Source organism: Hippocampus guttulatus, chromosome 10, assembly GCF_054856545.1.
Source record: "Hippocampus guttulatus isolate MCC_2025c chromosome 10, RoL_Hgut_1.0, whole genome shotgun sequence".
Classification (NCBI taxonomy): domain Eukaryota; kingdom Metazoa; phylum Chordata; class Actinopteri; order Syngnathiformes; family Syngnathidae; genus Hippocampus; species Hippocampus guttulatus.
In genome coordinates this window covers 17,416,241-17,439,903 of record NC_141270.1, presented here as the reverse complement: position 1 = coordinate 17,439,903, position 23,663 = coordinate 17,416,241, and the positions used below count along the sequence as shown (strand labels likewise).

Below are 23,663 nucleotides of genomic sequence, written 5' to 3'. Positions count from 1 at the left end.
GGGGCCAACAAGTATTCGGGACCGCGACCATATAATCCCAATTTGTACCCACGGTTAAAAGAGGTGTCGTTTTACAGCTCCCTAAATTCAACGCACGATAACCTTGACCTCTCATTATAACCGCTCCATCTGTTTTGCTCCAAATAGTCTTCTCTTCCTCCAATCTCCATCCTCATCCTCAGCTGCCACTTTACGCACTCTCCGCCACACGTATATATTCACAAACGCGTGTGCATGCGGGGTATTGCTCAAAGCCCACAGAGCTGCTCGGACGCACGGATGGCGCACTGGGCTGTCCCCAGATGGAAATTGGAAGCGCGCCTCTCGTCATAAATCAGACTTTACAATTGTGCGACGAAAGGAAAGCCGTGCACGGTGCGCACGCATGTTTGCATGTTGACTTCAATGCATGATCTGGACGTACTTTGGGGGGGGGGGGGGGGGGGGGTCATACACTTTGCAAGCAGTTACTACAAATCTAAAAGAATGCTTTTGATATCACCTGTACTACATGTGGGATTTATCACCCAATTGATTACTTCCGCACTTTTGCTCTTTTGATCAACCTTAGTATGTTAACATTCTAGAGCACGCAGTGGCGTTAGTTATGAATCCAAAATAAGAGCGCGCGTGTGTCTGTGTGTGTGTACGTGTGCGTGTGTGTGTGTGTGTGTGTGTGTGTCGTAAGGGACGCGAAAAGAGCGCAGAGACAACAGAGCACCAGACCTATGATGGTCACATGGGCGCCTTCCTCTGCACGCACGACAGCTCCGGGGAAATTGAGTAACTGGGGGCGCATTTCAATATATGGAAATGACCAAGGGGCCCCTGAGATAAATCAGATCCACATAACACACCCCCACCCAATTCACTCCCCTCTATGCTCTTCTTGACACCTTCATTTCGCTCTTGGTCTCTCGGGTCGCTGCCTATATTGTTTTGAAATCTCCCCTAAAACCCGAGCTGTGAGCATGCTTTAAAAATACTTTAATGGATTTATTAAAACCATAGTTTTACCGTGAATATCCTCCAGACATACATTTGCTACGTTATGGTGTTCAATTCAGTTTCGAATACTTGTTAAAGTGCGTGTTAACTGTTTACGAACTGTATACAACAGAAACCAAACTTCCGAGGATTTCGTGAGGTCTAGCCACAACTCCATTCGTGAGTTTTTCTATCACGATGTTTTCCACATGGTTTGGAAATCAGCCTCAAGCAATGAGTTAAAGATTTTTTTCTCTTTTTTTTTTCTCCAGGTGTCCTCTTAATTTCAATGCAGAGCTTCAAATCCCTGTCATATCTAGTCTTGCATGCGTTTTGGCGATGGAATTTCATGTTGCCGAGCGCGGGCACGCGCGCACACACACACTCTCTCTCTCACACACACACACACACACGCGCGCGCGCGAACCGTCAATTTTCAGCCATCCTAAAAGATTTGCAAAAACGGGGGCAGGCTGGATTTTACAGGGAACTATTATCACGTCGCGGGATGTGCGCACACGTCGCCGCGTCTGCCCGGTGGTATTAGATGAAATCAGGCGGGATTACGCAGCTATAGACCAAATTACCAGACCCCCACCTCCTACATCAGGACCCCCCCCCCCCCCACACACACACACACTCGCACACACCTCTCATCGCACATAATGCGATATCTGAGTTCAGGACAGCCACACAGGTTACAATGAATGCGATTTATCGTTTCATCTCTATTTTTGACATAATTTATATTCACGCCATCGCAAAAGGGACAAAATGAAAGAGCATCTCGTTATCTTGCAACAGGGCCACACAACATCAACCCCCCCCCCCCCCCCCCAAAAAAAAGATCTGCAGCAACTCTCCCTGTTAAGTCCCAGGCCAGCCTCCATCACCACCATCCATCTGCCTCTAATGCATGGGCACGTTTATGGCCGCCGTTAGTTAAGTCGTTGTTAATTTTACACTAACTGGCTGTTATGAAGATGAATGACGAAAGGGAATGACACGCCTGGGACCTTTGTGTTGCAAGTGGAGCCCAGCACTAGAGCATATAACTAAAGACATCTATAAAGGCAATAAAGTGTAAAACACGGCTGCGTTTAAATGACGGCATACGGCTCGGATAATATGACAGGAGGAAGTTCCACAGTTTAAAGCAATTTGATTTTATTTGATTTTTTATTTTTTTTACCCAGCAGTCCAGTGCTGAAGCGCACCTTGTAAACGATGCATGTAATTTAAGACATTTTTAATGGTCACCTTACCTACGTATGTACGAAATACAACAATACGAGGAGGGCTGGTCGAGTGTTGCTAAAGCAACAATGTATTTGTGCCGTTAGTTGTGGTTTTACTATACCGGTGGTGAGTTTTAACAGCAGTAAACGTGGACTGGAGTTCCCCCTCGTGGCCACAAACCGCTAGTGCAGGAGAAGGGGCCCGAACGAGTTGCTGCTTCCGCGCCGGAAGCATCAACCGGACATTCAGGGCGCTAATTCTAAATTTAATACAGTATTGGAATGGAGCGTCCTTAAAGTGATTCAAATACCCATTATAGTTGACCAATACAACAAGTGCACTTTTACACTGTCTAAGGAGGTACATTGTCACTGAAGGAAATTTATCCAAGACTCAAACGTCAAATTGATTTCACGGAAATGTGTGATATTCTATGATTTTAAAAAAAGTTTCTTTTGGGAAAATGCTCGTTCACAGCATGTTTGGGTAGACTGCCAATATGTATGTTTTTAATTGCGACCTCAACCAAAGCAATCTCGAGTGTAATTAATGAAGGAGGAGTATCTTTCTCAGAAAACACATGAAAATAAAAAGGCTACCCAAATGAATTATTCCAGAGAAATTACCTGTATCAACTTTACAACACGGAGGACAAAATAGACATTTACCCATCTTAACAATTACGTGCGCTCGTTTTCTGTCTATCTTTTGTTTAATAATGATAATAATAATTAAAATAATAACTACAATAATAATAAATATTTATATTATAATTATTATTATACAATCTGCAGTTTCAGAATAATACATGATGATTAAACATGAAATTGCAGCGGAATAAATCCGCAGCAGTCCAAAGAACACTGTTTCTACCTTCGAACGGCTGCGTGTGGTCGTACCTCAGAGAGCTTAGTGATAAATCATGTATTTTTAATGAATATCAATAGAAGGACTCCCCCCGAAAGGCAGGAGCCGGGCTATCTAATTAGATTAAGCGGCGGTGCGGGGGAACAGCGCGGTAATGACGGCTGTATCACGGCCGCCACTTTCTAATGGGCTCTGAAGCAAACTAGGGGGCCTTTCAAACCATTAACACCGAGGGGGGAAATAACAAATCTAATCTGACATGACACCCTTCTGTTTCAGTCTGCCTCTTAACCAGAAAGCCTCCATTACTGGCAAAGTCCCTGCGTCTAATGCCATCTGACTCCCCGACTTGTGTGTTCATGTCGCGCATCTCTGGAGACCAAGAGGACCTATTATTATCATAATTGACCAATTATAGGTTACTCTCTTAATGTTTGTTTACACATGCGTGTCCGCCGTAAAACAACAATCGTGCAATAAGCAGGGGATTTTTTTAAATAGGAAAATATGCAAGTGATCATTGAAGCTATGGCGATGTATATGAGTACTTCCAGGCAATAGAATACATCACATAACCACAATACGGGTTTATAATTATTACAGGGGCAAAGTGAAGTTTGGTGAGAACCACAAAGTTCTCCTGAAAGTTTTGATAAAGATCAATGTTCACCTGTCGATTACAAGAAAAAAAACAAACGAATCCACTGAATTTATTTGGTGGAAATGTGTCATGTATTTACATTGATTCTAAACACAGCCATACGAATAAAATGCATGTATGTCTATATAGTTGGCTTTTCACACCATATTAACTCAATCTTAATTTGCGAGAAATTGTTCAATATGGCATCATTTGCTCACCTGCAAATAAAGCACGACTCACTTGATGCATCTTATATTTCTACACTCCCGACAGAGACCCCCGAAACTATTCTAAATGCCATGTATTTACAGCCGTAATTATCATATCCGGCCATGGACATGATTGCAATTATTTTCTGCTGAAAATCTTGCGCAGCATTTTCCCAACGTAAAAGTGAACACTTACCAAGTTAATACGTGAGATTTCTCATTAAAATAAATGAAAAATGTAAAACCACGCAAGTTTCATGTACTCTATATTTTATATACGCAGTATAAATCCCGCACATGCTTATTATAAACAGTATTTCATATATTTAGGGCATCACGCATAACACCATTGCAGTACATACCGACGCGAGCCACGTGAAAAAAACGGTGAACGCCTATTATTGAACAGGCACGAAAACATTCGAGCTGGCAACCTGGCCGGGTCATTCATTCATTCATTCATTCATTCATCTTCCGAACCGCTTCATCCTCACTCGGGTCGCGGGGGGTGCTGGAGCCTATCCCAGCAGTTATCGGGCAGTAGGCGGGGGACACCATGAATCGGTTGCCAGCTAGGCCGGGTCATTTCTTGTCAAAAAGCATCAACGACAAGATAATTGTGTTGCAATCGTTGGACATTTAAAATCTGCCCACACACACATACATGCAAATATATAACGCAGCCTGTGCGAGCGTGCGTGCGTGCGTGTGTGTGTGTGTGTGTGGGTGTGTGTGTACAGTATATATATATATATATATATATATATATATATATATATATATAGTACAACATTTTAAACAGGTTTATGGTCTGCCTTGCCAAATTTGACCAATTTCAAAGGTAGTCAACATGAAATCATAACATTCATATGGACATAATAAAAAATGGTTGTTGTCATCACCTTCATGTTGTTCTCCTTCCCCTAACGTTTTTGTCTTTCAAAAGCGAGGAATCTTGGCGAGTATTCGTCATTGATATTCAATACTGTTCACCGATCACGCCACGAGGTGGCAACAAAGAGCTTGTAAGCGTCTCTTCAGCGTGCAGCTTTGGAAGATGACGGTTCAGAATGGCAGAGGGCAACAGAGCGAGCCAGTCTATCATCTCACAAGCCATCAAGCTGTTCCACTTGACGAGACTAATGATGACTACGACATAAAACTGGTGGCGATGATGCGCGCTACTCACATGGATGGTGAAGATCTGGAACTCAGGCTTCTCTGCACAGACTGTTCCCTATGTTTCTAAAAATAATTGCAACCCTACAGTTTATGCAGAACCCTTCATGGTTTTCCTAGTCTCAAACAGTGGTTGCCAAACTTCTTTCACCAAGTACCACCTAAAAAAAAGTATATAAGTATATAAAATTAGGCCCCAGTCTTCATCAAAAATGAGGCAGAGGTTTTTATTCCTAAAACGTATATTTAATATTTTTGTTCACCACTGTAACAGCACCGTTTGAATGTCATCACGACACGTAAATATAGGAAAAAAGGAACAAAAAACTGTAGCTAAAGCTGGGATCTAGATTGCCATTTGGCAATCGAGATGTCATCAAAGATACACAGACGAAATATGTCAGCACAGTGTGGCAACTCAGCTAATCGACATGCCTACATGGTGGCCATGTTGGCAGGAACAATGAATTGACACTGAAATTTTGTCGCATGCGTACCAGATCATGATCAGTTTTTATTTGATCAAGTATGAGAGCTCAAAGAGTTAAAATATGCACAAGGACAAAAAGAGACGATAAGGCATTTCAAAGGAAGTCAAGTTTTACATTTTCTTTACATTGATCTGTTCTATGCGCCCCGACTGGTCAAAACACGGCATTCTGAAGAATATTGCTTTGGTCGAATATGAATTAAGCAGCATAATCCACCCGTTTTCAGCCATCACAGGGGCCAGACATTTTGGCACGTGCTGTCGACCGAACATGACATCCCAGTTGCTCTGCGCTCAGGTAACGACCAATTACGGCTCATCCTTTTTCTGAGTTTGGTCATGTGATGTTCTTAAGCTCTGACACAGACAATGCGGTTGTGCAACATTCACCATCCGCTGATCAAGACCTGCAACAGGATGAGGCCATGGCCACTCCAGTGTCCCTGCCGAACTCACCTCCCTCATCTTCACAGTTTGTGCAGCACTTTTGCTGGTGCTGCCCCAACCGCCTCACTAACACTACTACTGATGCCTGATTCTTCACAATCCAGAGAGGCCCAGCACTCTGGATGGTCAGACCCCAACTGCCTGGCAAACCTCACCCTCAAAATCTGTATCTCCACACATTGATGAAGCGTGGCACCTGGCATGGGATGAACCCCCACTGCCTTCTCTTCTCGTCGAGAAAATTTTGTCGATTGCATCAAGAGACCAGCCAACCAATTCCATGGTTTGTTTTTAGGATGAAAAATACGGCGGAGGCTAGGAAAAGACAGCACATAGACTGAGTGGGGAGCAAGGGGGGACAGGAGCAGGAGCAGAGCAAAAAAGCGTCCGCCTTCGTCGAGAGCCAAGCAGAATATGTCTCTGCAGCGTCTTTGTCATTCGCGCCTCGGGCCACAAGGCCTTCCGATAGTTTTACGTAAATGTGACCCAGAAAAAGTGCTCACCAGTTGGGCGATCGCTCGCTATGCTGATGTTTGCCTTGGACATTTTCGAAGGATTGTTAAAAGCAGAAGGCAGCCTGATGGTCCAGTGGTTAGCGCGTCAGCCTCACAGGTTCAATTCCTGCTCCGGCCTCCCTGTGTGGAGTTTTCATGTTCTCCCCGGGCATGGGGTTTCTTTGGGTACTCTGGTTTCCTCCCACATTCCAACCGTGCATGGCAGGCTGATTGAACACTCTAAAATTGGACCTAGGTGCGCTTGAGATCTGTCGATCTATCCAGGTTTTAAAACTTGGGTCTTAAACTCCACAGTGATTTTAAACTGGACCGTCAAATTGGTGCCGCTGTTAAATCCAGCTTCTTTCACCTTTGGCAGCTGGCTCAAGTAAAGCCTCTCCTTTCTCAAGCGCACTTTGTAATTCATGCCTTTGTCACGTCTCAGCTGGATTGCTGTCATGCACTTTACTTTGGAGTCAGCCAGTCCTCCATTCAGCGTCTCCAGTTGGTCCATAATGCTGCTGCTCACCTCTTGACTGGTACTCGTAAGAGGGAGCACATAACTCCTGCTCTGACATCCCTTCATGGCCTCTTAATTTTCGACTTATTTTCAAAACCCTATTACCTGTATTTGTTTTCAAATCTAAATGGCCTCACCCCACCTTACCTCTCTGAGCACCTCCGCCCCTATGCATCTGCCCGGTGTCTCAGGTCCGTGGACCAGACACTATTAGAGGCACCGAGAACTAAGCAGAGGCTGAGAGGTGGATCGATCCTTTTCCGTTGCTGGTCCCTCTCTTTGGAATGACCTCCCACTGAACGTTCAGCAAACCCCCTGGCTGCGCATCTTTAGAACTCGTCTTGAAACAAATTTTTATTCTTTGTCTTTTGAATCAGCATGAGACTTGATGAGATTGAATTGAAGCTTTACTGTCTTTGTGCTTTCTTTCGACTGTCTTTGTCATTTTTTTGTTGTATGAATTATTTTTGTACTTAAGTCTCGATCAGAGATGTTACTACTTCCTTGTGACGTGTCTAAAAATACTGTCTGTATAAAGGAAGTTCAAACCTATGTATAAGCAATTTAGGAATATTTATGAATTGGGTGTGTTGGAGGAAGAAAACGTAAAACAGGCTAGATTGGGCTTCTCGAGGAGCGGACTTCGGCACCGCTGCTGTAGGTGATCTTTCTTTCTTCTGCCTTCTTTTATGCATATTCTGTGTTACAATGCCATTTTTATAAAATTATGATTTTACCCATCGAAACGTATATAAATGAGAAAAAACCCCACGTTAAATATAATAAGTATTGCTTCTTTGACTTCTTTGAGTGGTTCCAAGAGAGATCTGAAAGGAAATTGTACTTTTTTTAGTCATCCACAAATATCTTTCTTAGCATTGTAGCACCTTTACCCATTACACATGTCCCTGTGATAACAGCAGCCGCTTCACCGTAAGAATGAGACCTCTTCCTTGGAAAGAGCTAGTATCTTCTTCCGCAGTCTTTTATTTGTAAATAATAAAAATGAACTCTTGAATATAAAACATACACATCAGTAGAGCCACATCTGTTATACAAACAAGAACTGTTGCAGTGAATACTTCTTCATCTTTCATCTAGCATCATCATCTGGGTTTGGGGAGTCATGGGTTGTAAACAATCAGTATTCAAAAATAATAATACTGACAAAGGAAAGGGCAGGCGGCCACACTGCCAAGATTTTCAACACAAACGTTTTGCAACATAGGTCTGTAAAATCAGATTCTTCATTGGCTTTAGAAGTCCAGTCCCAACCTATAGCAATCAACAGGAGGAGGGGAGTTCTCGAAAGGAAAAACAACGTGTCAACCATTTCTACACTTTAGCTTTAACAACTTGGAGAGTGGATAAAGAAAGGCCTTTAAGCGCACCCCCCTGTGGCTCAGTGCCGCTCAGCAGCTTGAGTTCAACAAAGGGTGCACATTCCTCTCTCAAAAAAACAAAACAAAACAAAACAAAACAAAGGAAAAAAAATCAGGAATGTTCGCGTTGTCACTGACATTTCTCTTGTTAATAATTTCTCACTATTTTCTATGTACAAGGTGTGCATGTGTGTTTTGGAGACAGGCAAATACACTTCTTTTTTCTATATTCAGATATATCTCTATCTTTATAATTTCTCTCAAACTCTTAAAAGTACTTAATATATATGTAGCTGTTTTCCACACATTCTCTATTGGTCTGGAGCCCGACAAACTGACAAGACAGTTACATCCTCATCATCACCAGGTATGCTCCGTACTACAGAACAGCACTGTTGTTCAAAGGGCTTAAAAGAAAAACGGAAACAATGAGCTTTTACTGTGGAGAATTCCTGATATGGACACAGTATTTCAACCCAGAGTGGAAGCTGTGGCCTGGGTGGAGTCGATCCTCCCTCATTGGTCCGCTCCTGTTATTGAAGTGGGGAATGGCTTGGCTTCTCTCGGTTTGTATTCATATTCAGTACAAGCAAACTGTACAAGAACATGCAACATACAAGCTGGCCTAAAATCCTGTGGTTCTAACACACATCTTATCTTTTTTGTTGTTGTTTTGTTTGTTTGTTTTTGGTATAACTTTTTTTTAAAGAATTGTTTGTTAGTTTCTCGTGTATTGACTTTACTGAAAAAAAAAAAAAAGAAAAAGACAATGAGAAACTAAAACCGAAATGAAATTAAAATAAGAAAATGACCATGCATGCAGCTGGGCGTGAGGATAGGGCACATCCCGAGATCATGCTCCCTTTAGAGGGGAAATCGAAGGAGGGGAAGACAGGGCTCGCAGGTTTTGGGGTTAGGTTGTTCGGACAAATGTCACCTGATCGTGGCTTTTGCTCAAAAGCAAAGCATTGCTCCAAAACAAAACAACCCCCCCCCCCCCCAAATTTTTTAATTATATATAATAAGAATACAGTTTGTACCATATGGTATCATTCTGAAATTTAGAAACAAAGACACACAATCAAAATAAAATATACAAAGCACATAATAAATTTGGCCTCTTTTTCTTTTGTTCAAAGAACAAAACCGTTTTGCCTCTATCAAAAAATAAATAATAATACAAGCTTTACTTGTGCTCACAGGGCAAAGGATGACTGTTTGTGTGCGCGTGTGTGTGTGTACAGGCTGCTTTAACTTAAAAATTGTTCTACACAATGCCAAACAGCAGCCCCTCGTGCTCAGCTACACTTCCACTGTTTCAACGCCAATGGACGTCTCATGCAGCCATTCACCCGTATGAAGGTGTGTCAGTGTGAACTTTGACCAACTCCCTCAGACTGTTGATAGCACTCCCGGCTAGTGAAGGACTTTGATCGGGTGAACAAAAATAAAGTCACACAAAAGAGAATTGATAAAGCGGAAAGAAAATCTCCATCTTGGAGGAACAAATGAAGGCAAACTTTTGCAAAGAAAAGGCTCAAGTAGAAGTAGATAAAGAAGTAAAGGTGTGAGAAATGATTGTCAGACTCCAACTAAGCTTTGATTAGCTAGTTCTGTTCCACCTGCTCTCTAGTAACTTTTATTCCCTGACTCTCCGTCTGGCTTCTTATTGGTAGACCAAGGTCTTCTTGTCCTGTTGCCCCGCTCTGCTCAATTGTGGTCCAATAGTTATGTTCCTCTATTGACGCTCGACGCCATCGCGGTCACTAGGACCGAACACCTGGGGGTGGTCCTGAGCTCTCCAATGATGTCTGAGACGCCAGTCGTGTGAGTGGAGCTAGAGTGGGGTCTACCAACGAGGAGGGTGGAAAAAGTTTGTACCATCCAATCACCGTGCTTGATAGGTCCAAATCTTCCAATAAGATCTGTGCTACACCCATAAAACATTTGTGGTCCAATCGTCCATAGTCCCCCCACACTATCACCTGGAGGAGAGAAGAGCGGAGTCACCACAGTGTGGTTTGGTGGAGGCAAAAAGCACACAAATACGAAAACATGATTTCCAAATTACCATAAGCAGTGGTGTCCTGACTTAAGAGTTCAATTCATTCCGTGGCCATAACATTGGCTTGCACACACATTGATCCGTTTATGTGTTCATGTAAGTAACCTAAATGAATTCCAAAAATGAGTTGGCTTGCTTGACAGTACTCCTATTATGTGCACCAGCAGTGATCGATGTGAGCACAGCATTTCCACAGTGGAAGGAATGGAATTTGACAAGGGGGACCCCTGGACTGCGAAACAAACTGTTTACTGTTCTTCACAAGAAACAGGTGAATAAGAATATGGGAAACACACAATAAAAAAACGGGCAACACGCTTGTAACCCTGCTTGTAACCCTGCCAGTGAAAGTACATCCATCACCAAGAGCGGCATTTACCAGGGCTTCAAATAGCACAATCACTTACACTTTTCGCTTTCTTGGGAGCCATACTGAGGGCTAATTTACAACCCCCTCCGCCCCAAAAAAAGATATCTGAAGTTGTCGGCACTCCTAAGTCAAGGTACCACTATTATTACAACATAATTAAACAAACTAAAGCAGAACAAGGGCAAGAATCAGGCGCTCACAGTCACAACCACAGCACAAAAAAAGGGTGAGACAAAACAACAACGGATAACCCACATTTTTAACAAGAATATTTTTCAGTGCTAGACTTTAATTCAATAAATGCTTTTGAGTCCTTATATTTCATTGTGACAATCAATAATAAAATGTCAGAATAAGAATTTGGAAGTTTTTCTGAAATCATATTTCAGCTGATTACAAGAAACAGACGAAGATACTACTGACAAAGAAAAAAAAAATTGGGGACCAAAATGTAATATGTGCTTTGAATGATCTTTTTTTCTGTAATTTGATTTGAAGAAATTTCCTGGACTATTTTTATGCGAATGTCCCTGAAATAGACAAATTACAAAGAGGCGGTGGCACACAAGGGCATGTAATGAGTTGAGGAGAGAGCGGGGCAATGCTGGCGAGTCACACAGGGGACAACATAAAACAAAAAACACAAACCACAGTACTTAGTCCAACAGAAAATCGAGTGATGCTTGCAAGCAGACAAAAAAAAAAAACAACAACCCAAAAACACAAACAAAGAAGAAATGATTAAAAAAAATCTTCATTCTGTAAATAATGAATAATGTCATTTACATATGGTCAAGACATTCTGATTTATACATTTGCAATGAGAAGCTATTTTTGATGGTTCAGTCAGTAACATACACATTCACACGCGTGCACCCCCACACGTGCACGCTCGCGCACACACACGCATACTCAGGCGATTTTACCTGAAGCACCTTGCCCTGTGGACTCTCATCAAATAGCAGATGCTGCTGGTAGAGAGGCTCCAGGGTCTTTCGTGCAATCTTAGTTTTCTTTTTGGCTTTACAAGCTCCACTATCCAGCAGATACACCTTGACGTAGGGGGCTGTTGATACGGCAACGGAGTTAGACGGATTACAAAAATAGGCAGAACGGGATGATGGAATGGAAAAAGCAACTGCGAATATGGGGAAGTAGTTAAAGAAGAGGGCAATGCCATGAGGATGAAGAGACGACAGAAATGTTGGTAACCTGGGAGGGATTTGGAGCCTGGTTTGGGGGTAAGGCCTCGTGCCCTGATCACCTCCACCTCCAACTGTCCTTTCTTGTCCATCAAACCAATTTGAACATCACCTGCACATGTGGGAAATGAACATCGAAAACAAAACAATACAAAGAAAAAGGCCTGTTGGTGACAGTAGTAAAATGCCCGGAGTAACGCTCACCCATCGCAGGTGTTGCCAGTGTTTGCCGGCCAACCAGCTGACCGGGTCCTAAACCATCTAGGAAGTCACTGAACTGGCTGTCAGCCCCCAACCTCATTCCTGAGAAGATAAGACTGATACACACATACATACATACATACAAAAATACAGACAGACACACACACACACACACACACACACACACACATGCACACAATGCATTAGCTCACTCCTGCTGAGATGATGATTGTGAGCAGAACACCGGTCATGGTTTTCTTCAGATCATGTTTCACTTTTGTGTGTTTGTAGTTCATGATTTATTGGAGCCGATGTCAATATTGGAACTAGATCATATTGTTTAACATCGTCCTTTAATTTGAAAATATTGTGATGTCATCATGGCATCATTGCTGTTCCAGTGTATGATAGGGGTTGAAGCGCCTAGCATTGACTTTGCCACTCTTGTCACGACGGTTATAACTTGAAGTTGATTCATCGCCAATCACCTGTTTTGGCGTTAACAACACGGACACCTCGTTGAAATCAACAGGCAGTCAATCAGCGCATTAAACTAGCAGCAGTGCCTCTTGAGAGTAGAAATATTTTTACTAAAAATGAGGCCGGTAGCACGGTCACTTGCAAAATATCCTGGTCTACCGGTATGCTCAAATGCAAGAAATACACATCTACCTGAAAAGACTCCCTCAAACATGAACTGAAAAGTAGCCTTAAATACTCCCACCAGTCATCAGCGAATTTCACAAACGCCCTCTTGTAACAGTGAAAGATAAACAATATGCAGTTGCCACAGCTAAAAAAAAAAAAAGGAAGGCATGTGAGGCGCGTACATCGATTTAACGTCTGAAAGAACATCAATCACGTCATGGTGGTGACTTGAACTGAGATGCGAAAGGGCTGTTAAAAACGAATGCCAAATCCAAATTTTTTGATCTGAGTCAGAACGGGTCACAACTTATTGTCCCATGTATTGTCACAGAGGAATATCTGGGTGGCAACACTGATGTATAACGTGATGTGTGTACATGAGGGCTGCACATACGTCAAAACAAGCTACATCCGAGAGCAAAGCAGAGAAGCGTTTGCATGTAATGGGAATATTTGCTTGCTAATGAACATTAAATTGAACCGTTTAAGCAGTCAATCAATAAAGCCCAACTGAGCAGAGTATCCTCGCCCCTGTTAATTCACTGCTGGCCTCTCATGCCGTCACAGCAACATATGAAGGCCGCTTGGCCGGGAGACGACCGGTTATCTTTGCGCTAGCTACCTGTTACGATACAATGCAGATGGATTTAGTGGACCAAAGCAGAAAAAAACCCAACCCTGGATTCTACCATCGCCCAGGGTATGACGAGGGATCCGGATACGGATATGGAAGTTGAATAAAGCACGGCATACTCGAGCACACTGCAATCCGTCCGCACTAATTTTAATGCAAATGAGGGATGGCGCTACAATTGGCTGGTAAAAGGCTACTTTCATCCCACAACGGCGCAAGCGCCCCTTTATGCCTAGTGCCGCCCATGTGAAGTCAAGCAAAAAAAACAAAAGAATGAAATCTCCACCCATTCACACAGCCTGCACTTTGCGCTAGACTTGAGTTGGGAGTGGAAATATCATTAGTTTAAGCAGACTGTTGTTGTGACTTAAGATAATGATCAGATCGCGCTGTATGACCAATTTATGCATTAATTCCATAGGATTCAATTTGGTTTTCTTGCAACTGTACTTACTTTCCCTCAGAGCTGTAGCTGTTCATGCTGCCATCAGTGGATTCTCGACTGGCCTGACGGTTCATAGCTGAGCCTCCTCGAGGGTACTCCACTGCCATGCCCGTCTCGACGCTCCTTTGGATACTGCTGCTGCCAGCCTTAGCCACCTTCTTACCTGCTGGCGCCTCTGCAGTAAAAAAGAAAAATGCCTTTAGCTTTCTCAATATTTGCATGTGTTGTTCTAAGTGCGTAACGTGTTATCTCATTCTTACAGTCTAATAGACGTACATGTGTCTAGAGTTTCTAAGTTTCTGGTTATCATGTTAATTTGAAGGTAGGCCTGACAAGCTTGATAACAGGTTAAGCAAAACATCGCAGGCCAACAAATCCTCCATGTGATAAGATACAATCTCTACCAATTTGCACATCTTGAAACTTTGAAAAATAAAATTTTACATGGCGGGGTCACGACTGCAAGTGGTAATAGTCCCTATTACCACAGCATACAGTGATGATCATTTTTGAAAGGTGACAAAGAGAAAAGGAAATCATGCAATTAGCATTGTGCATCCAAAAATGATTGGTTCAGACCTTTCCAAAAGCCATCAGTTTTGATTGATCCAGACATTCAGGTAATTGTTTAGAGACAATTATGGCCGAACGATTAATTGCATTCATAATATAATCGCGATAAAACATGATTTTGTAATCGCAGACTTCGATTTGATGGGTCATTACTGTACTGAGAAGCGGAGGGGGAGGTGTTGAGGGGGCTAGCATTCAGTTGGTTTCCATCCCATGAGACATTAATGCGAATATCCAGAACATGCTTCAACTTTTTCGCCTCGCAAGTTTAAAAAAAAAAATCCCTATGTGTGAAACAAAAAACTCTCACCGTGAATGCATGTTGTGTATTTTGTCATGTTTTGGCTTCCGCCATGTCGGAGGTTGTGTGTGTGGGGAAATGAATGTCCGAAGACTGTCAAATGTGTATCGCCCATGTGTTTTAAATGTCTTCTTTTTTTTTTTTTATGTGCCGCCCCTGTACTAGAAAACGGTTCACTTCCATTTACACGTCTCTGATGTTGAGACGATAGAGTTGTGAAGTGCTCAGATATTAAGAGACTTGCATGTACATTTGAACGTACTTGCAAGTACGTTTTAAAGGACTAAAATATGTCCGAACGTACTCCGAAGTCCAAAGTACGTTTGAACATATTTGACAGTCAAAATGTTTTTATTCCACGATGGCAGATCCACTCTTCCATACCTGACTCATTCAGAGTCGAGTAAATACTTGTTCACACCACACTTTTACGGCAGAATTATGTTGTCATTGTGAAGGCTTACCAAATTGCACGTCAAAGTATTAAGTAAGCTTCCACTATATACATAATCGCAGGAAACTTTCATATCAATTAATGCTTTGTCTGCCTTTATCCATATCCTAAAGTGTATAATAGATCTGATTTTGTTTGTCCTAGTTAAGATGAATTGTTCTGAAATACATTAGGAAAGGACCTCAATGAAAAAAATAAAATCACAAATTGCAATTTTGTGGAAAAAAAATCGCAATTACAATATTTTCCATAACCGTCCAGCCCTACAAGACAATGGAAAATAAATTTAGAAATCCAAACCATATTGCAACCAAACATCAGTTTTATCGGCTTCTTCCAGAACTGAACCACCTTTTGCTGCATTTAGGACTTCTGGGAAGTTGGAAATATCCCACGTTGTGCCATCAAAGTGTATCACTCAAATCAACAAAAAACATGGTGATAAATAATAATCTAAATACGTAATAATTGATTGATTTACCAGTCAAAGAAATTAATCAAACGCTTAGCGTCACTTTATACAGTGTAATATTTTAGTGCGTTTCCTTATCATAGGTTGGATATTTCCGACTTCCCGGCTTCTTGGAATGCCCCAAATAATGTTGTTGAAGAGGATGGAGTAAGGAAGCGTGCTGAAAGACAGAGGTCAAGAAGGGCTGGGAGTAATGACCAAATTCAGCTCTGGTGAACTTCATGCCATCTCTTGCTGTCAATTTCTGTCTGTATTATATATGTGCACAATGTATTAAAAAAGAAAAACATTTAACTCAAAGCACCGATTGCGTACTGGAACATGCTGTTGTTTTTTTGTGCACATTGGGCGGGCCAGTGCCCTGATACCCAGCCACTGCAGGTCCGAAACCCAGAAAAAATGGGTGGGTGGTGCAGTATGTTAATCTAGCCTTAAAAAAAAAAAAACTGCCCCAAACAAATCATGCCAGTAATTCTATGTGGCAATCTCTAATATGACAAGCTGAAAGTTGCAACATTATAGTCGGTCAACTTTTTAAGCAGTATTTTTCTCTGTTGTAATAGCTGAGCCAGATGCTTCATCATTTTGTTATACTGTGGGCCTCAATGGTGTTTCAACGAAATAAAAATAATATGAGTCTTCAATCTGATTTGAAGCATGACTCTATTTTTCATGTTGTAACTTTCTGTCCATTCTACACTGTCTTTCTCATTTCTTTACCTTTCTGCCTGTCCACCGCCTTACCAGCCGCTTCTGAAATAACACATAACACAACCAATAAACAACAACTAACACCAAAGTACTGGAAAGACAGATTAAGGCATTAGCATGTCTGACATATAGTCTCGTACTGTGAAGATACAGCACATGAATTGTAACTGCACACGACTGTAACAGAATAAAGGCCATGTCATTGAGCATGTGAAACGCAGTGGTCGTTGCTGAGGTGTTCTATTAACGCACCTTAAAGCAGATATTGAACACTTTGTACACCAATGATATATTTGAAGTCGTATCCAGTAGTGTCACTGATGGAGCAGCACTATACACACTGCCTATATTTTTGGACAGCATGGACATTTTATTTTTACATTTGAATGTTTGTCTGTGCCCTGTGGTTGACTGGTGAGCAAACCATAGTGCAGTTTGCCTTTTGCTAAAAGTCCGCTGGAATAGATTTCATCCCTCCATCCATCCATCCATCCATCCATTTTCTGATCCGCTTTATCCTCACAAGGATGCAGGAGCTGATCCCAGCTGTCTTTGGGTAATAGGCGGGGGACACCCTGAACTGGTTGTCAGCCAATCGCAGGGCACACAGAGACGAAAAACCATCCGCGCTCACAATCACACCTCGGGACAATTTAGAGTGTTCCATTAACCTGCCATGCATTTGTTTGGAATGCGGGAGGGAACCGGAGTATCCGGAGAAAACCCACGCAGGCATGGAAAGAAAATGCAAACTTCACACAGGAAGACCCTGCATCTCAGCTGTGAGGCAGACGTGCTAACTAGCCCACTACTGTGCCGCTCGGAATAGATTTCAAGTTTTCAAAATTGTGAACCACAAATGTACAAGAACATGTATAAATGGATGGATGGATGGAATAAGTGTTCATTATTAAATGTATTGTTGTTTGTTTGCGGATTTGATTATCTGTACTATTCTCATCTCGACTTGAAGAATCCGTAAAGGAATGCATATACTGATAACAAAACACAGTGTCCCAAATTAATATAAAGATAGTAAGTTAAATGAACATTTTTGCTTTACTGGGAAAGTTATTGTTTATTGTCGCTGAGAGGCGGAATCCTCATGTCCCCAAAACCACTTTACAGGAATTACAGAAAATGCCATCTTGCTCGTGTTACCCAACACCGCATCGAAAAGGTTGGTATTACACCTTTTAGTGTTATTGTTTACTGCACCAAAAACATTGATTAGACTACGATGGGCATGTCAGCAGTACCAGCCATGCCCATCAAAGTTGCACCGAGCAAGGGCCTCAACGAGAGACAAGGTTTCAATACTGAACAAAAGATAATGACTGTGGTTCCAACATCTTCCCAAGCTCAATGTACTTATTTAACGAAATGAGTGAGTCTAAATATTTGAAATAAATTTCAGTATAATGAAACAGAGAAATAATAAAATTTTTATAGTGTAAATATATATGAACATATTCGCGGTGCTCCAATCACAACTTTCTGTCCAATCACCGATCCCTGACCGAATTTTGCCCATTTTCTTTTTCCATAACGAACAGCATACACCTTCAATGCTCCAATCTTGTTTAATTGTAAAATAATGAACAATACCTGTGAAACAAAACAAACTCAGGCATGTCCAGCTCCGGTCCTCGAGTGCTGCTGTCCTTTTGTATGTCTCATCAAGCAAGCTCTGAAGAAGGCTGACAATGATCCTGATCATTTGAATCAGGTGTATTCGAGTAGGGTGACATATAAAACACGCAGGACAGCGGCCCACGAGGGCCGGATTTGGAAACCCCTGTTTTAGCTGCACATGAAGTAGTTCTCTGAATAAAAATGAAAAGGCAATTACAGTATTTATCGCACAGTAGAGGGCAGTGGCTGACTTTTTCACACCTATATGGAGGGAGAAAACTTTACAAAACTGGCACAGAGCCCAGTCCCAGCCGATTGATTGGTGCACCCTGAGAATAGATGAAACATATTCTAATAAAAGCATTTATATGCATTCTTCATAATATTTAGTACATTGCTCTTCTCTAGTATGTAAAATGCCATGGTGATGTTTCTTTTTCTTGCCACCATTTTTTTTCTTTACAGAGGAGGATCCTACATGATTTTTTTTTTTTTTTTTTTGGGGGTGGTCTCTGACCTGTCTGGCTGAGCTGCGAGGTACTCCGACTGCGTCTTGATGGTAGGATGGCAACAACACGCTGGCTGAGGCTTGAGCGACGCTTTTTGATCCCACTTCCCAAGCTCCCGAGGGCGGTGTCTGATTGGCTGCCATCTGCATGCTCCATACCATAGATCTCGCCACTCACACTGGTACTCTTCAGAATGTGGCGGCCCGTCGCACGCATGGCTCGACTGATCATTGATTTTGACAAAAATCACTCACATCATTGGAAAATGAACATGCTTGAAAACAGTAGTGCGTATAATGTCTGTACCTGAAGCGTCCTCTGGGTCTCTCTGACTGGATGGACATGTAGCTGGTGCTACTAATCCGAGAGGCACTGCTGGTTCGAGAGATGGCTGATACATCGCTGACATCACTGTCTGAGGACTTATGGGAAGCATTCTCACTGCTCGTCTTGTGGTCCTTGAAGAGCTGCGGGAAACATGCATCATATAAATGATGATAGTGTCGTAGTTCACATGAGTGACATTCACACGATAATTGCTTCATAACCAAAATTGTAAATGTGAGGGGGGGTAATGATTGAGGAGGATTTGGAGGAACTGCTGGGTTCTTATGGAGAGGAGCTGACGAATAGAGACCTCGTGGAGTTGGAGGTGCAAAAATGTGTCAAGGAAGAGGAGGAAAACGATACAACTATGCCCATGAAGAAGTTTGAGACGAAATTGTTGGCCGAGGAGTTTTTTTTTTTTTTTTTTTTTGGACAAAGCCCTTGCAATTTTCGAGCAACAGGAACTAAATGTTTAGCGCTGTACGAAGGTTGCAAACCAAATTAAGGAGGCAATACTGTGTTACTGCATCATTTACGATAAGGAAAAAAAAACAAAAAACGGAAACCGTCCAATCGTCCTTGGATCGGTTCGTTCGGCCGATCCCCTCTGCCTCTGAAGAAGCTGCACCTCACTCAACCCTCTACTTTTTCCTTTATTGGAGAGCAGCAGGAGGAAGAAGAAGAAGATGAAGAATCTCCCTAACATGTTAGTGACGATGACGACAACGATGTGATGACCCTCTACCCATGCTGTGACTCTCTCTCTTTTCTTTTTTTCTTCCAGTGTTACACATTTTTAAAAACCGTCGTGTTTTGTTCCTATTTAGTGTTATTTAAACGCAGTACAAACCCATATAAGTTACTTATATGCCTTAAATATATGTGCCCTTCTAAAGAATGCCCTATAACGACTTACGACCAAATTCAGCTAACGTGTGGAACGTATGGTGTATATATACTGTATATATATATATATATATATATATATATATATATATATAGAGAGAGAGAGAGAGAGAGAGAGAGAGAGAGAGAGAGAGAGATACACACACACACACACACGCACACACACTCATTTTCTTATGAGTCTGATTCACTATTATGCGACATTACTAAGATGTGTTTTCAAATCGGTCTGTGCAACATATGGTTCTGTGTCACTCAATAATGAGATTTTTGGCGACTTATTTCGGAACTCCCAAAGTAAAAGACGACCTGAAACCAACCTCTCTTTTGTTCTTGAGTGCTCTATCCAGGTCCTGCTTGCTGGAGTTACTTGCAGCTGACATCCGGTTTGAATGAACTCTCATTTGGAGTTGACGGACGCGCTCCTCTGCTACCAGGGCTGGACAAAAACAGAAAATAAAACAAAGATTTTATCGAAAGAACTTCTGCTTTAACATCTAGTATTCTGGGAGATGGCTACGTGGTTTAGCATAAACGTTTTGCTATCCGAGGTGTTTTCAAGAAACACAACTGATCAGATGTACTTTAAAATAGTACAAGTAGTCAAAAATCAACTATGTACCATATGTAGGAGAATTGCATAAACCTGTTTACGTTTACCTTGTTCTACACTGTTGCTCTTGGGGGGAAGCTGGGGGAGCTGCCTCACTTTGCGAGATGAGGATGATGTCACTGAAGAGGAAAGAGGTGTACCACCTTGGAGGTGTCCCCTATTATTACATAACAAAGAAAATAGGGAACAGACAGTGAATTTGATCATTTGAGTAGAAGAGAGAAGAAAAAACACACAAGAGAAAATAAATTAAATCCAAATTATTCATGGCAAGGAATTCAAGACATTCAGTGAAATTCAAACCCAAATCCAATGAAGTTGGGATGCGTTAAAAATAAATAAAAACAGACTACAATAATTTGTGAATCAAGTTCAACATATATTTCATTGACTTAATTCAAAGATATTGAATGTTCAAACTGATTGAACTTTTTATGGATGCAACACGTTCCAAAAAATGTAGGACAGGTGGCAAAAAAAAAAAAAAAAACCTGAGAAAGTTGAGTAATGCTCAGCAAGCATATGTTTGGAAGGTCCCACAGGTGAACAGGCTAACTGGGAACAAACCGATGTCAGGAAATACAGTTTGGTGCTACATCTGTAAGTGCAACTTGAAACTCCACTATTCAAAGCAAACGCAATTTATCAACAAGATTCAGAAATGTCGCTGGCTTCTCTGGGCCCAAGCGCATCGAAGATTGACTGATGCAAAGTGCAAAATTGTTCTGTGGTCTGACGAGTCCACGTTTCAAATTGTTTTGGGAAATTGGGGACATTGTGTCCTCCGGGCCAAAGAGGAAAAGACCCATCTGGACTGTTATGTAGGCAAAGTTCAGAAGTCAGCATCTGATGGTATGGGGCTGTGTGAGCACCATCAATGCTGAAACGTACACACAGATTTTGGAGAAACATATGCTGCCATCCAAGGAATGCCTTTTTTGTGGATGGCCCTGCTTATTTCAGCTAGACAAAGCCAAATCACATTCTGCACATGTTACAACAGAGTGGCTTTGCAGTCAAAGAATGCGGGTACTAGACTGGCCTGCCTGCAGTCCAGACCTGTATCCCACCAAAAATGTGTGCTGCATTATGCAAGTATGGGAAGTAATTCCACCTACAAAGCTTCAGCAAATAGTGTCCTCAGTTCCCAAACGTAGTAAAGATGACACTGTCCCAGGATTTTTGGAACATGTTGCAGCCATAAAAATATTGTGATTACATGTATCAATTTGAGTATTAAATATTTGTAGTGCAGCGGCCCGGTGATCCAGTGGTTAGCGCGTCGACCTCACAGTGCAGAGGTACCGGGTTCAATATCAACTCCGGCCTCCCTGTGTGGAGTTTGCATCTTCTCCCCTGGCCTGCGTGTACTTTCTCTGGGTACTCTGGTTTCCTCCCACATTCCAAAATCATGCATGGCAGGCTGATTGAACACTCAAAATTGTCCCTATGTGTGAGTGTGGGCGTGGGTGGTTGTTCGTCTCTGTGTGCCCTGTGATTGGCCGGCAACCGATTCAGGGTGTCCCCTGCCTACTGCCCAAAGACGGCTGGGATGGGCTCCAGCACTCCCCGCGACCCTTGTGAGGATAAGCGGATAGGAAAATGGATGGCTAGATGGATATTTGTCGCATTAATATAGGTTGAACATGATTTGCACATCCTTGTATTCTGTTTTTATTTATGTTTCGGGTTTGTAGTTTAGTCAAATCGATAAAACAACCAAAAAGATATCATTAGTTTGAAAAACATTTACATTTTGCTTAAAACAACAATCAGGGAAAGGTGGCAAAAACATATAAGCCATAGGAGAAGCAAGGGGTAGATTGGTCAGCAAATTAAGCAGAAACAGATTCTGTCAACAAGATTTACACACACACACACACACACACACACACACACACACACACACACACACACACACACACACACACACACACACACACACACACACACACGCACACAAACATAAAATGGATGGTGGAAGTGGGTGAAAGTGGAAATGTCTAGCTCTGAAAGTACTTAGCACACACTGTACATTCAAAACAAAGCAAGAATAAAACAGTTGAAATTACCGTATTTTCTGCACAATAAGACGTTTCGGATTATAAGGCGCACCTTCAATGAATGGCCTATTTTAAAACTGTTTTCATATAATACACTGGATTATAAGGCGCATTGAATAGAACCTACAATAGTGGCTGCGGTTGCCATGCAGAACTGGTCACAAACACGGACATTAAACATAACTGCAAATGGCACGAAAAAACACTGTGGCGAAGTCGTGTGTGGCGAATGCACATTTCAATTAGAGTCGGTCAGAACACTTTTAGGTTACAATTGGTTCCTGCTAATAATCACCACTAGACGGCATGGGAACACGAACAGGGAAACAACTCAATGGGGAATATAAATAGATTGTAACTTTATACAAAAGGCGCATCGGATTATAAAGTGCACTGTCGGCTTTTGAGAAAACTGGATGCTTTTAGGTGCGCCTTATAGTGCGGAAAATACGGTATTCAATAGAGAAATTGAATGACAAAATCATTACTGCTTTTACACATCCGCTGGCTGACAGAGGGACACAAACATGTCCACACTAAACAATGATAAACACAAAAACAACACAGTAGATTATTCTGAGGAAGTTTGGGGTTGATTTGTCATATGGAATGCAACACGGAATCAAACAGTTACAGCTTGTTCCGTCCGACTACAGTGGCTCGAGTAAATGAAAGAGCATTTGCTTTACCAAAAGGCTGCAGGAGCCCATAAGACGGAGGCTTTACTCTGGCGCACTACTACTCTACTCTGCTGCTGGAGACCTCTCGTTGAAGTGAATGGGACCCCGCAAGCAAGCAATGCACGCGCTTGAGAAAATATTTTCTCTTAATCATCAAAAATGCATCAATTAGTACACATGCATCAGTGCTGTTGTAAAATAATTTTATGTTGATGGTATATAATGTATTGTTACGACCTTGAGATGGCCGGCTCGTCTTAAGTTCCTTGCTGCATTGCTTTTCGTCAATCAGAAAACAGTGATGACACGGCACCGGTTGGCCCGAGGTGGCCGGCGCTTTAGAACCACCTCTGAGATGGTTCCGAAAATCAGTTACTTTGAAAGCGCTCAGGCTCCA

At 42.0% G+C, this 23,663-nt stretch overlaps 1 protein-coding gene across 7 annotated transcripts in view; it reads right to left on the bottom strand.

Moving 5' to 3' along the window:
- Positions 1–8,039: 8,039 nt before the first annotated feature.
- The window catches only part of rims1a (regulating synaptic membrane exocytosis 1a), a 77,193-nt gene continuing 61,569 nt past the window's right edge, over positions 8,040–23,663 (bottom strand). For 6 of the 7 annotated variants that reach the window (XM_086121380.1, XM_086121378.1, XM_086121377.1 and 3 more), the window contains 10 exons: positions 20,571–20,680; positions 20,231–20,349; positions 18,984–19,144; positions 18,686–18,900; positions 16,543–16,575; positions 14,032–14,197; positions 12,299–12,411; positions 12,105–12,206; positions 11,819–11,958; positions 8,040–10,442 (listed from right to left, as the gene is read on the bottom strand). In XM_086121380.1, coding sequence (XP_085977506.1) covers positions 10,224–10,442; positions 11,819–11,958; positions 12,105–12,206; positions 12,299–12,411; positions 14,032–14,197; positions 16,543–16,575; positions 18,686–18,900; positions 18,984–19,144; positions 20,231–20,349; positions 20,571–20,680 — 1,378 coding nt within the window. In that variant the 3' untranslated portion in view covers positions 8,040–10,223. The remainder of the gene's footprint in view (positions 10,443–11,818; positions 11,959–12,104; positions 12,207–12,298; positions 12,412–14,031; positions 14,198–16,542; positions 16,576–18,685; positions 18,901–18,983; positions 19,145–20,230; positions 20,350–20,570; positions 20,681–23,663) is intronic. The other variant, XM_086121375.1, reaches the window with a different exon arrangement.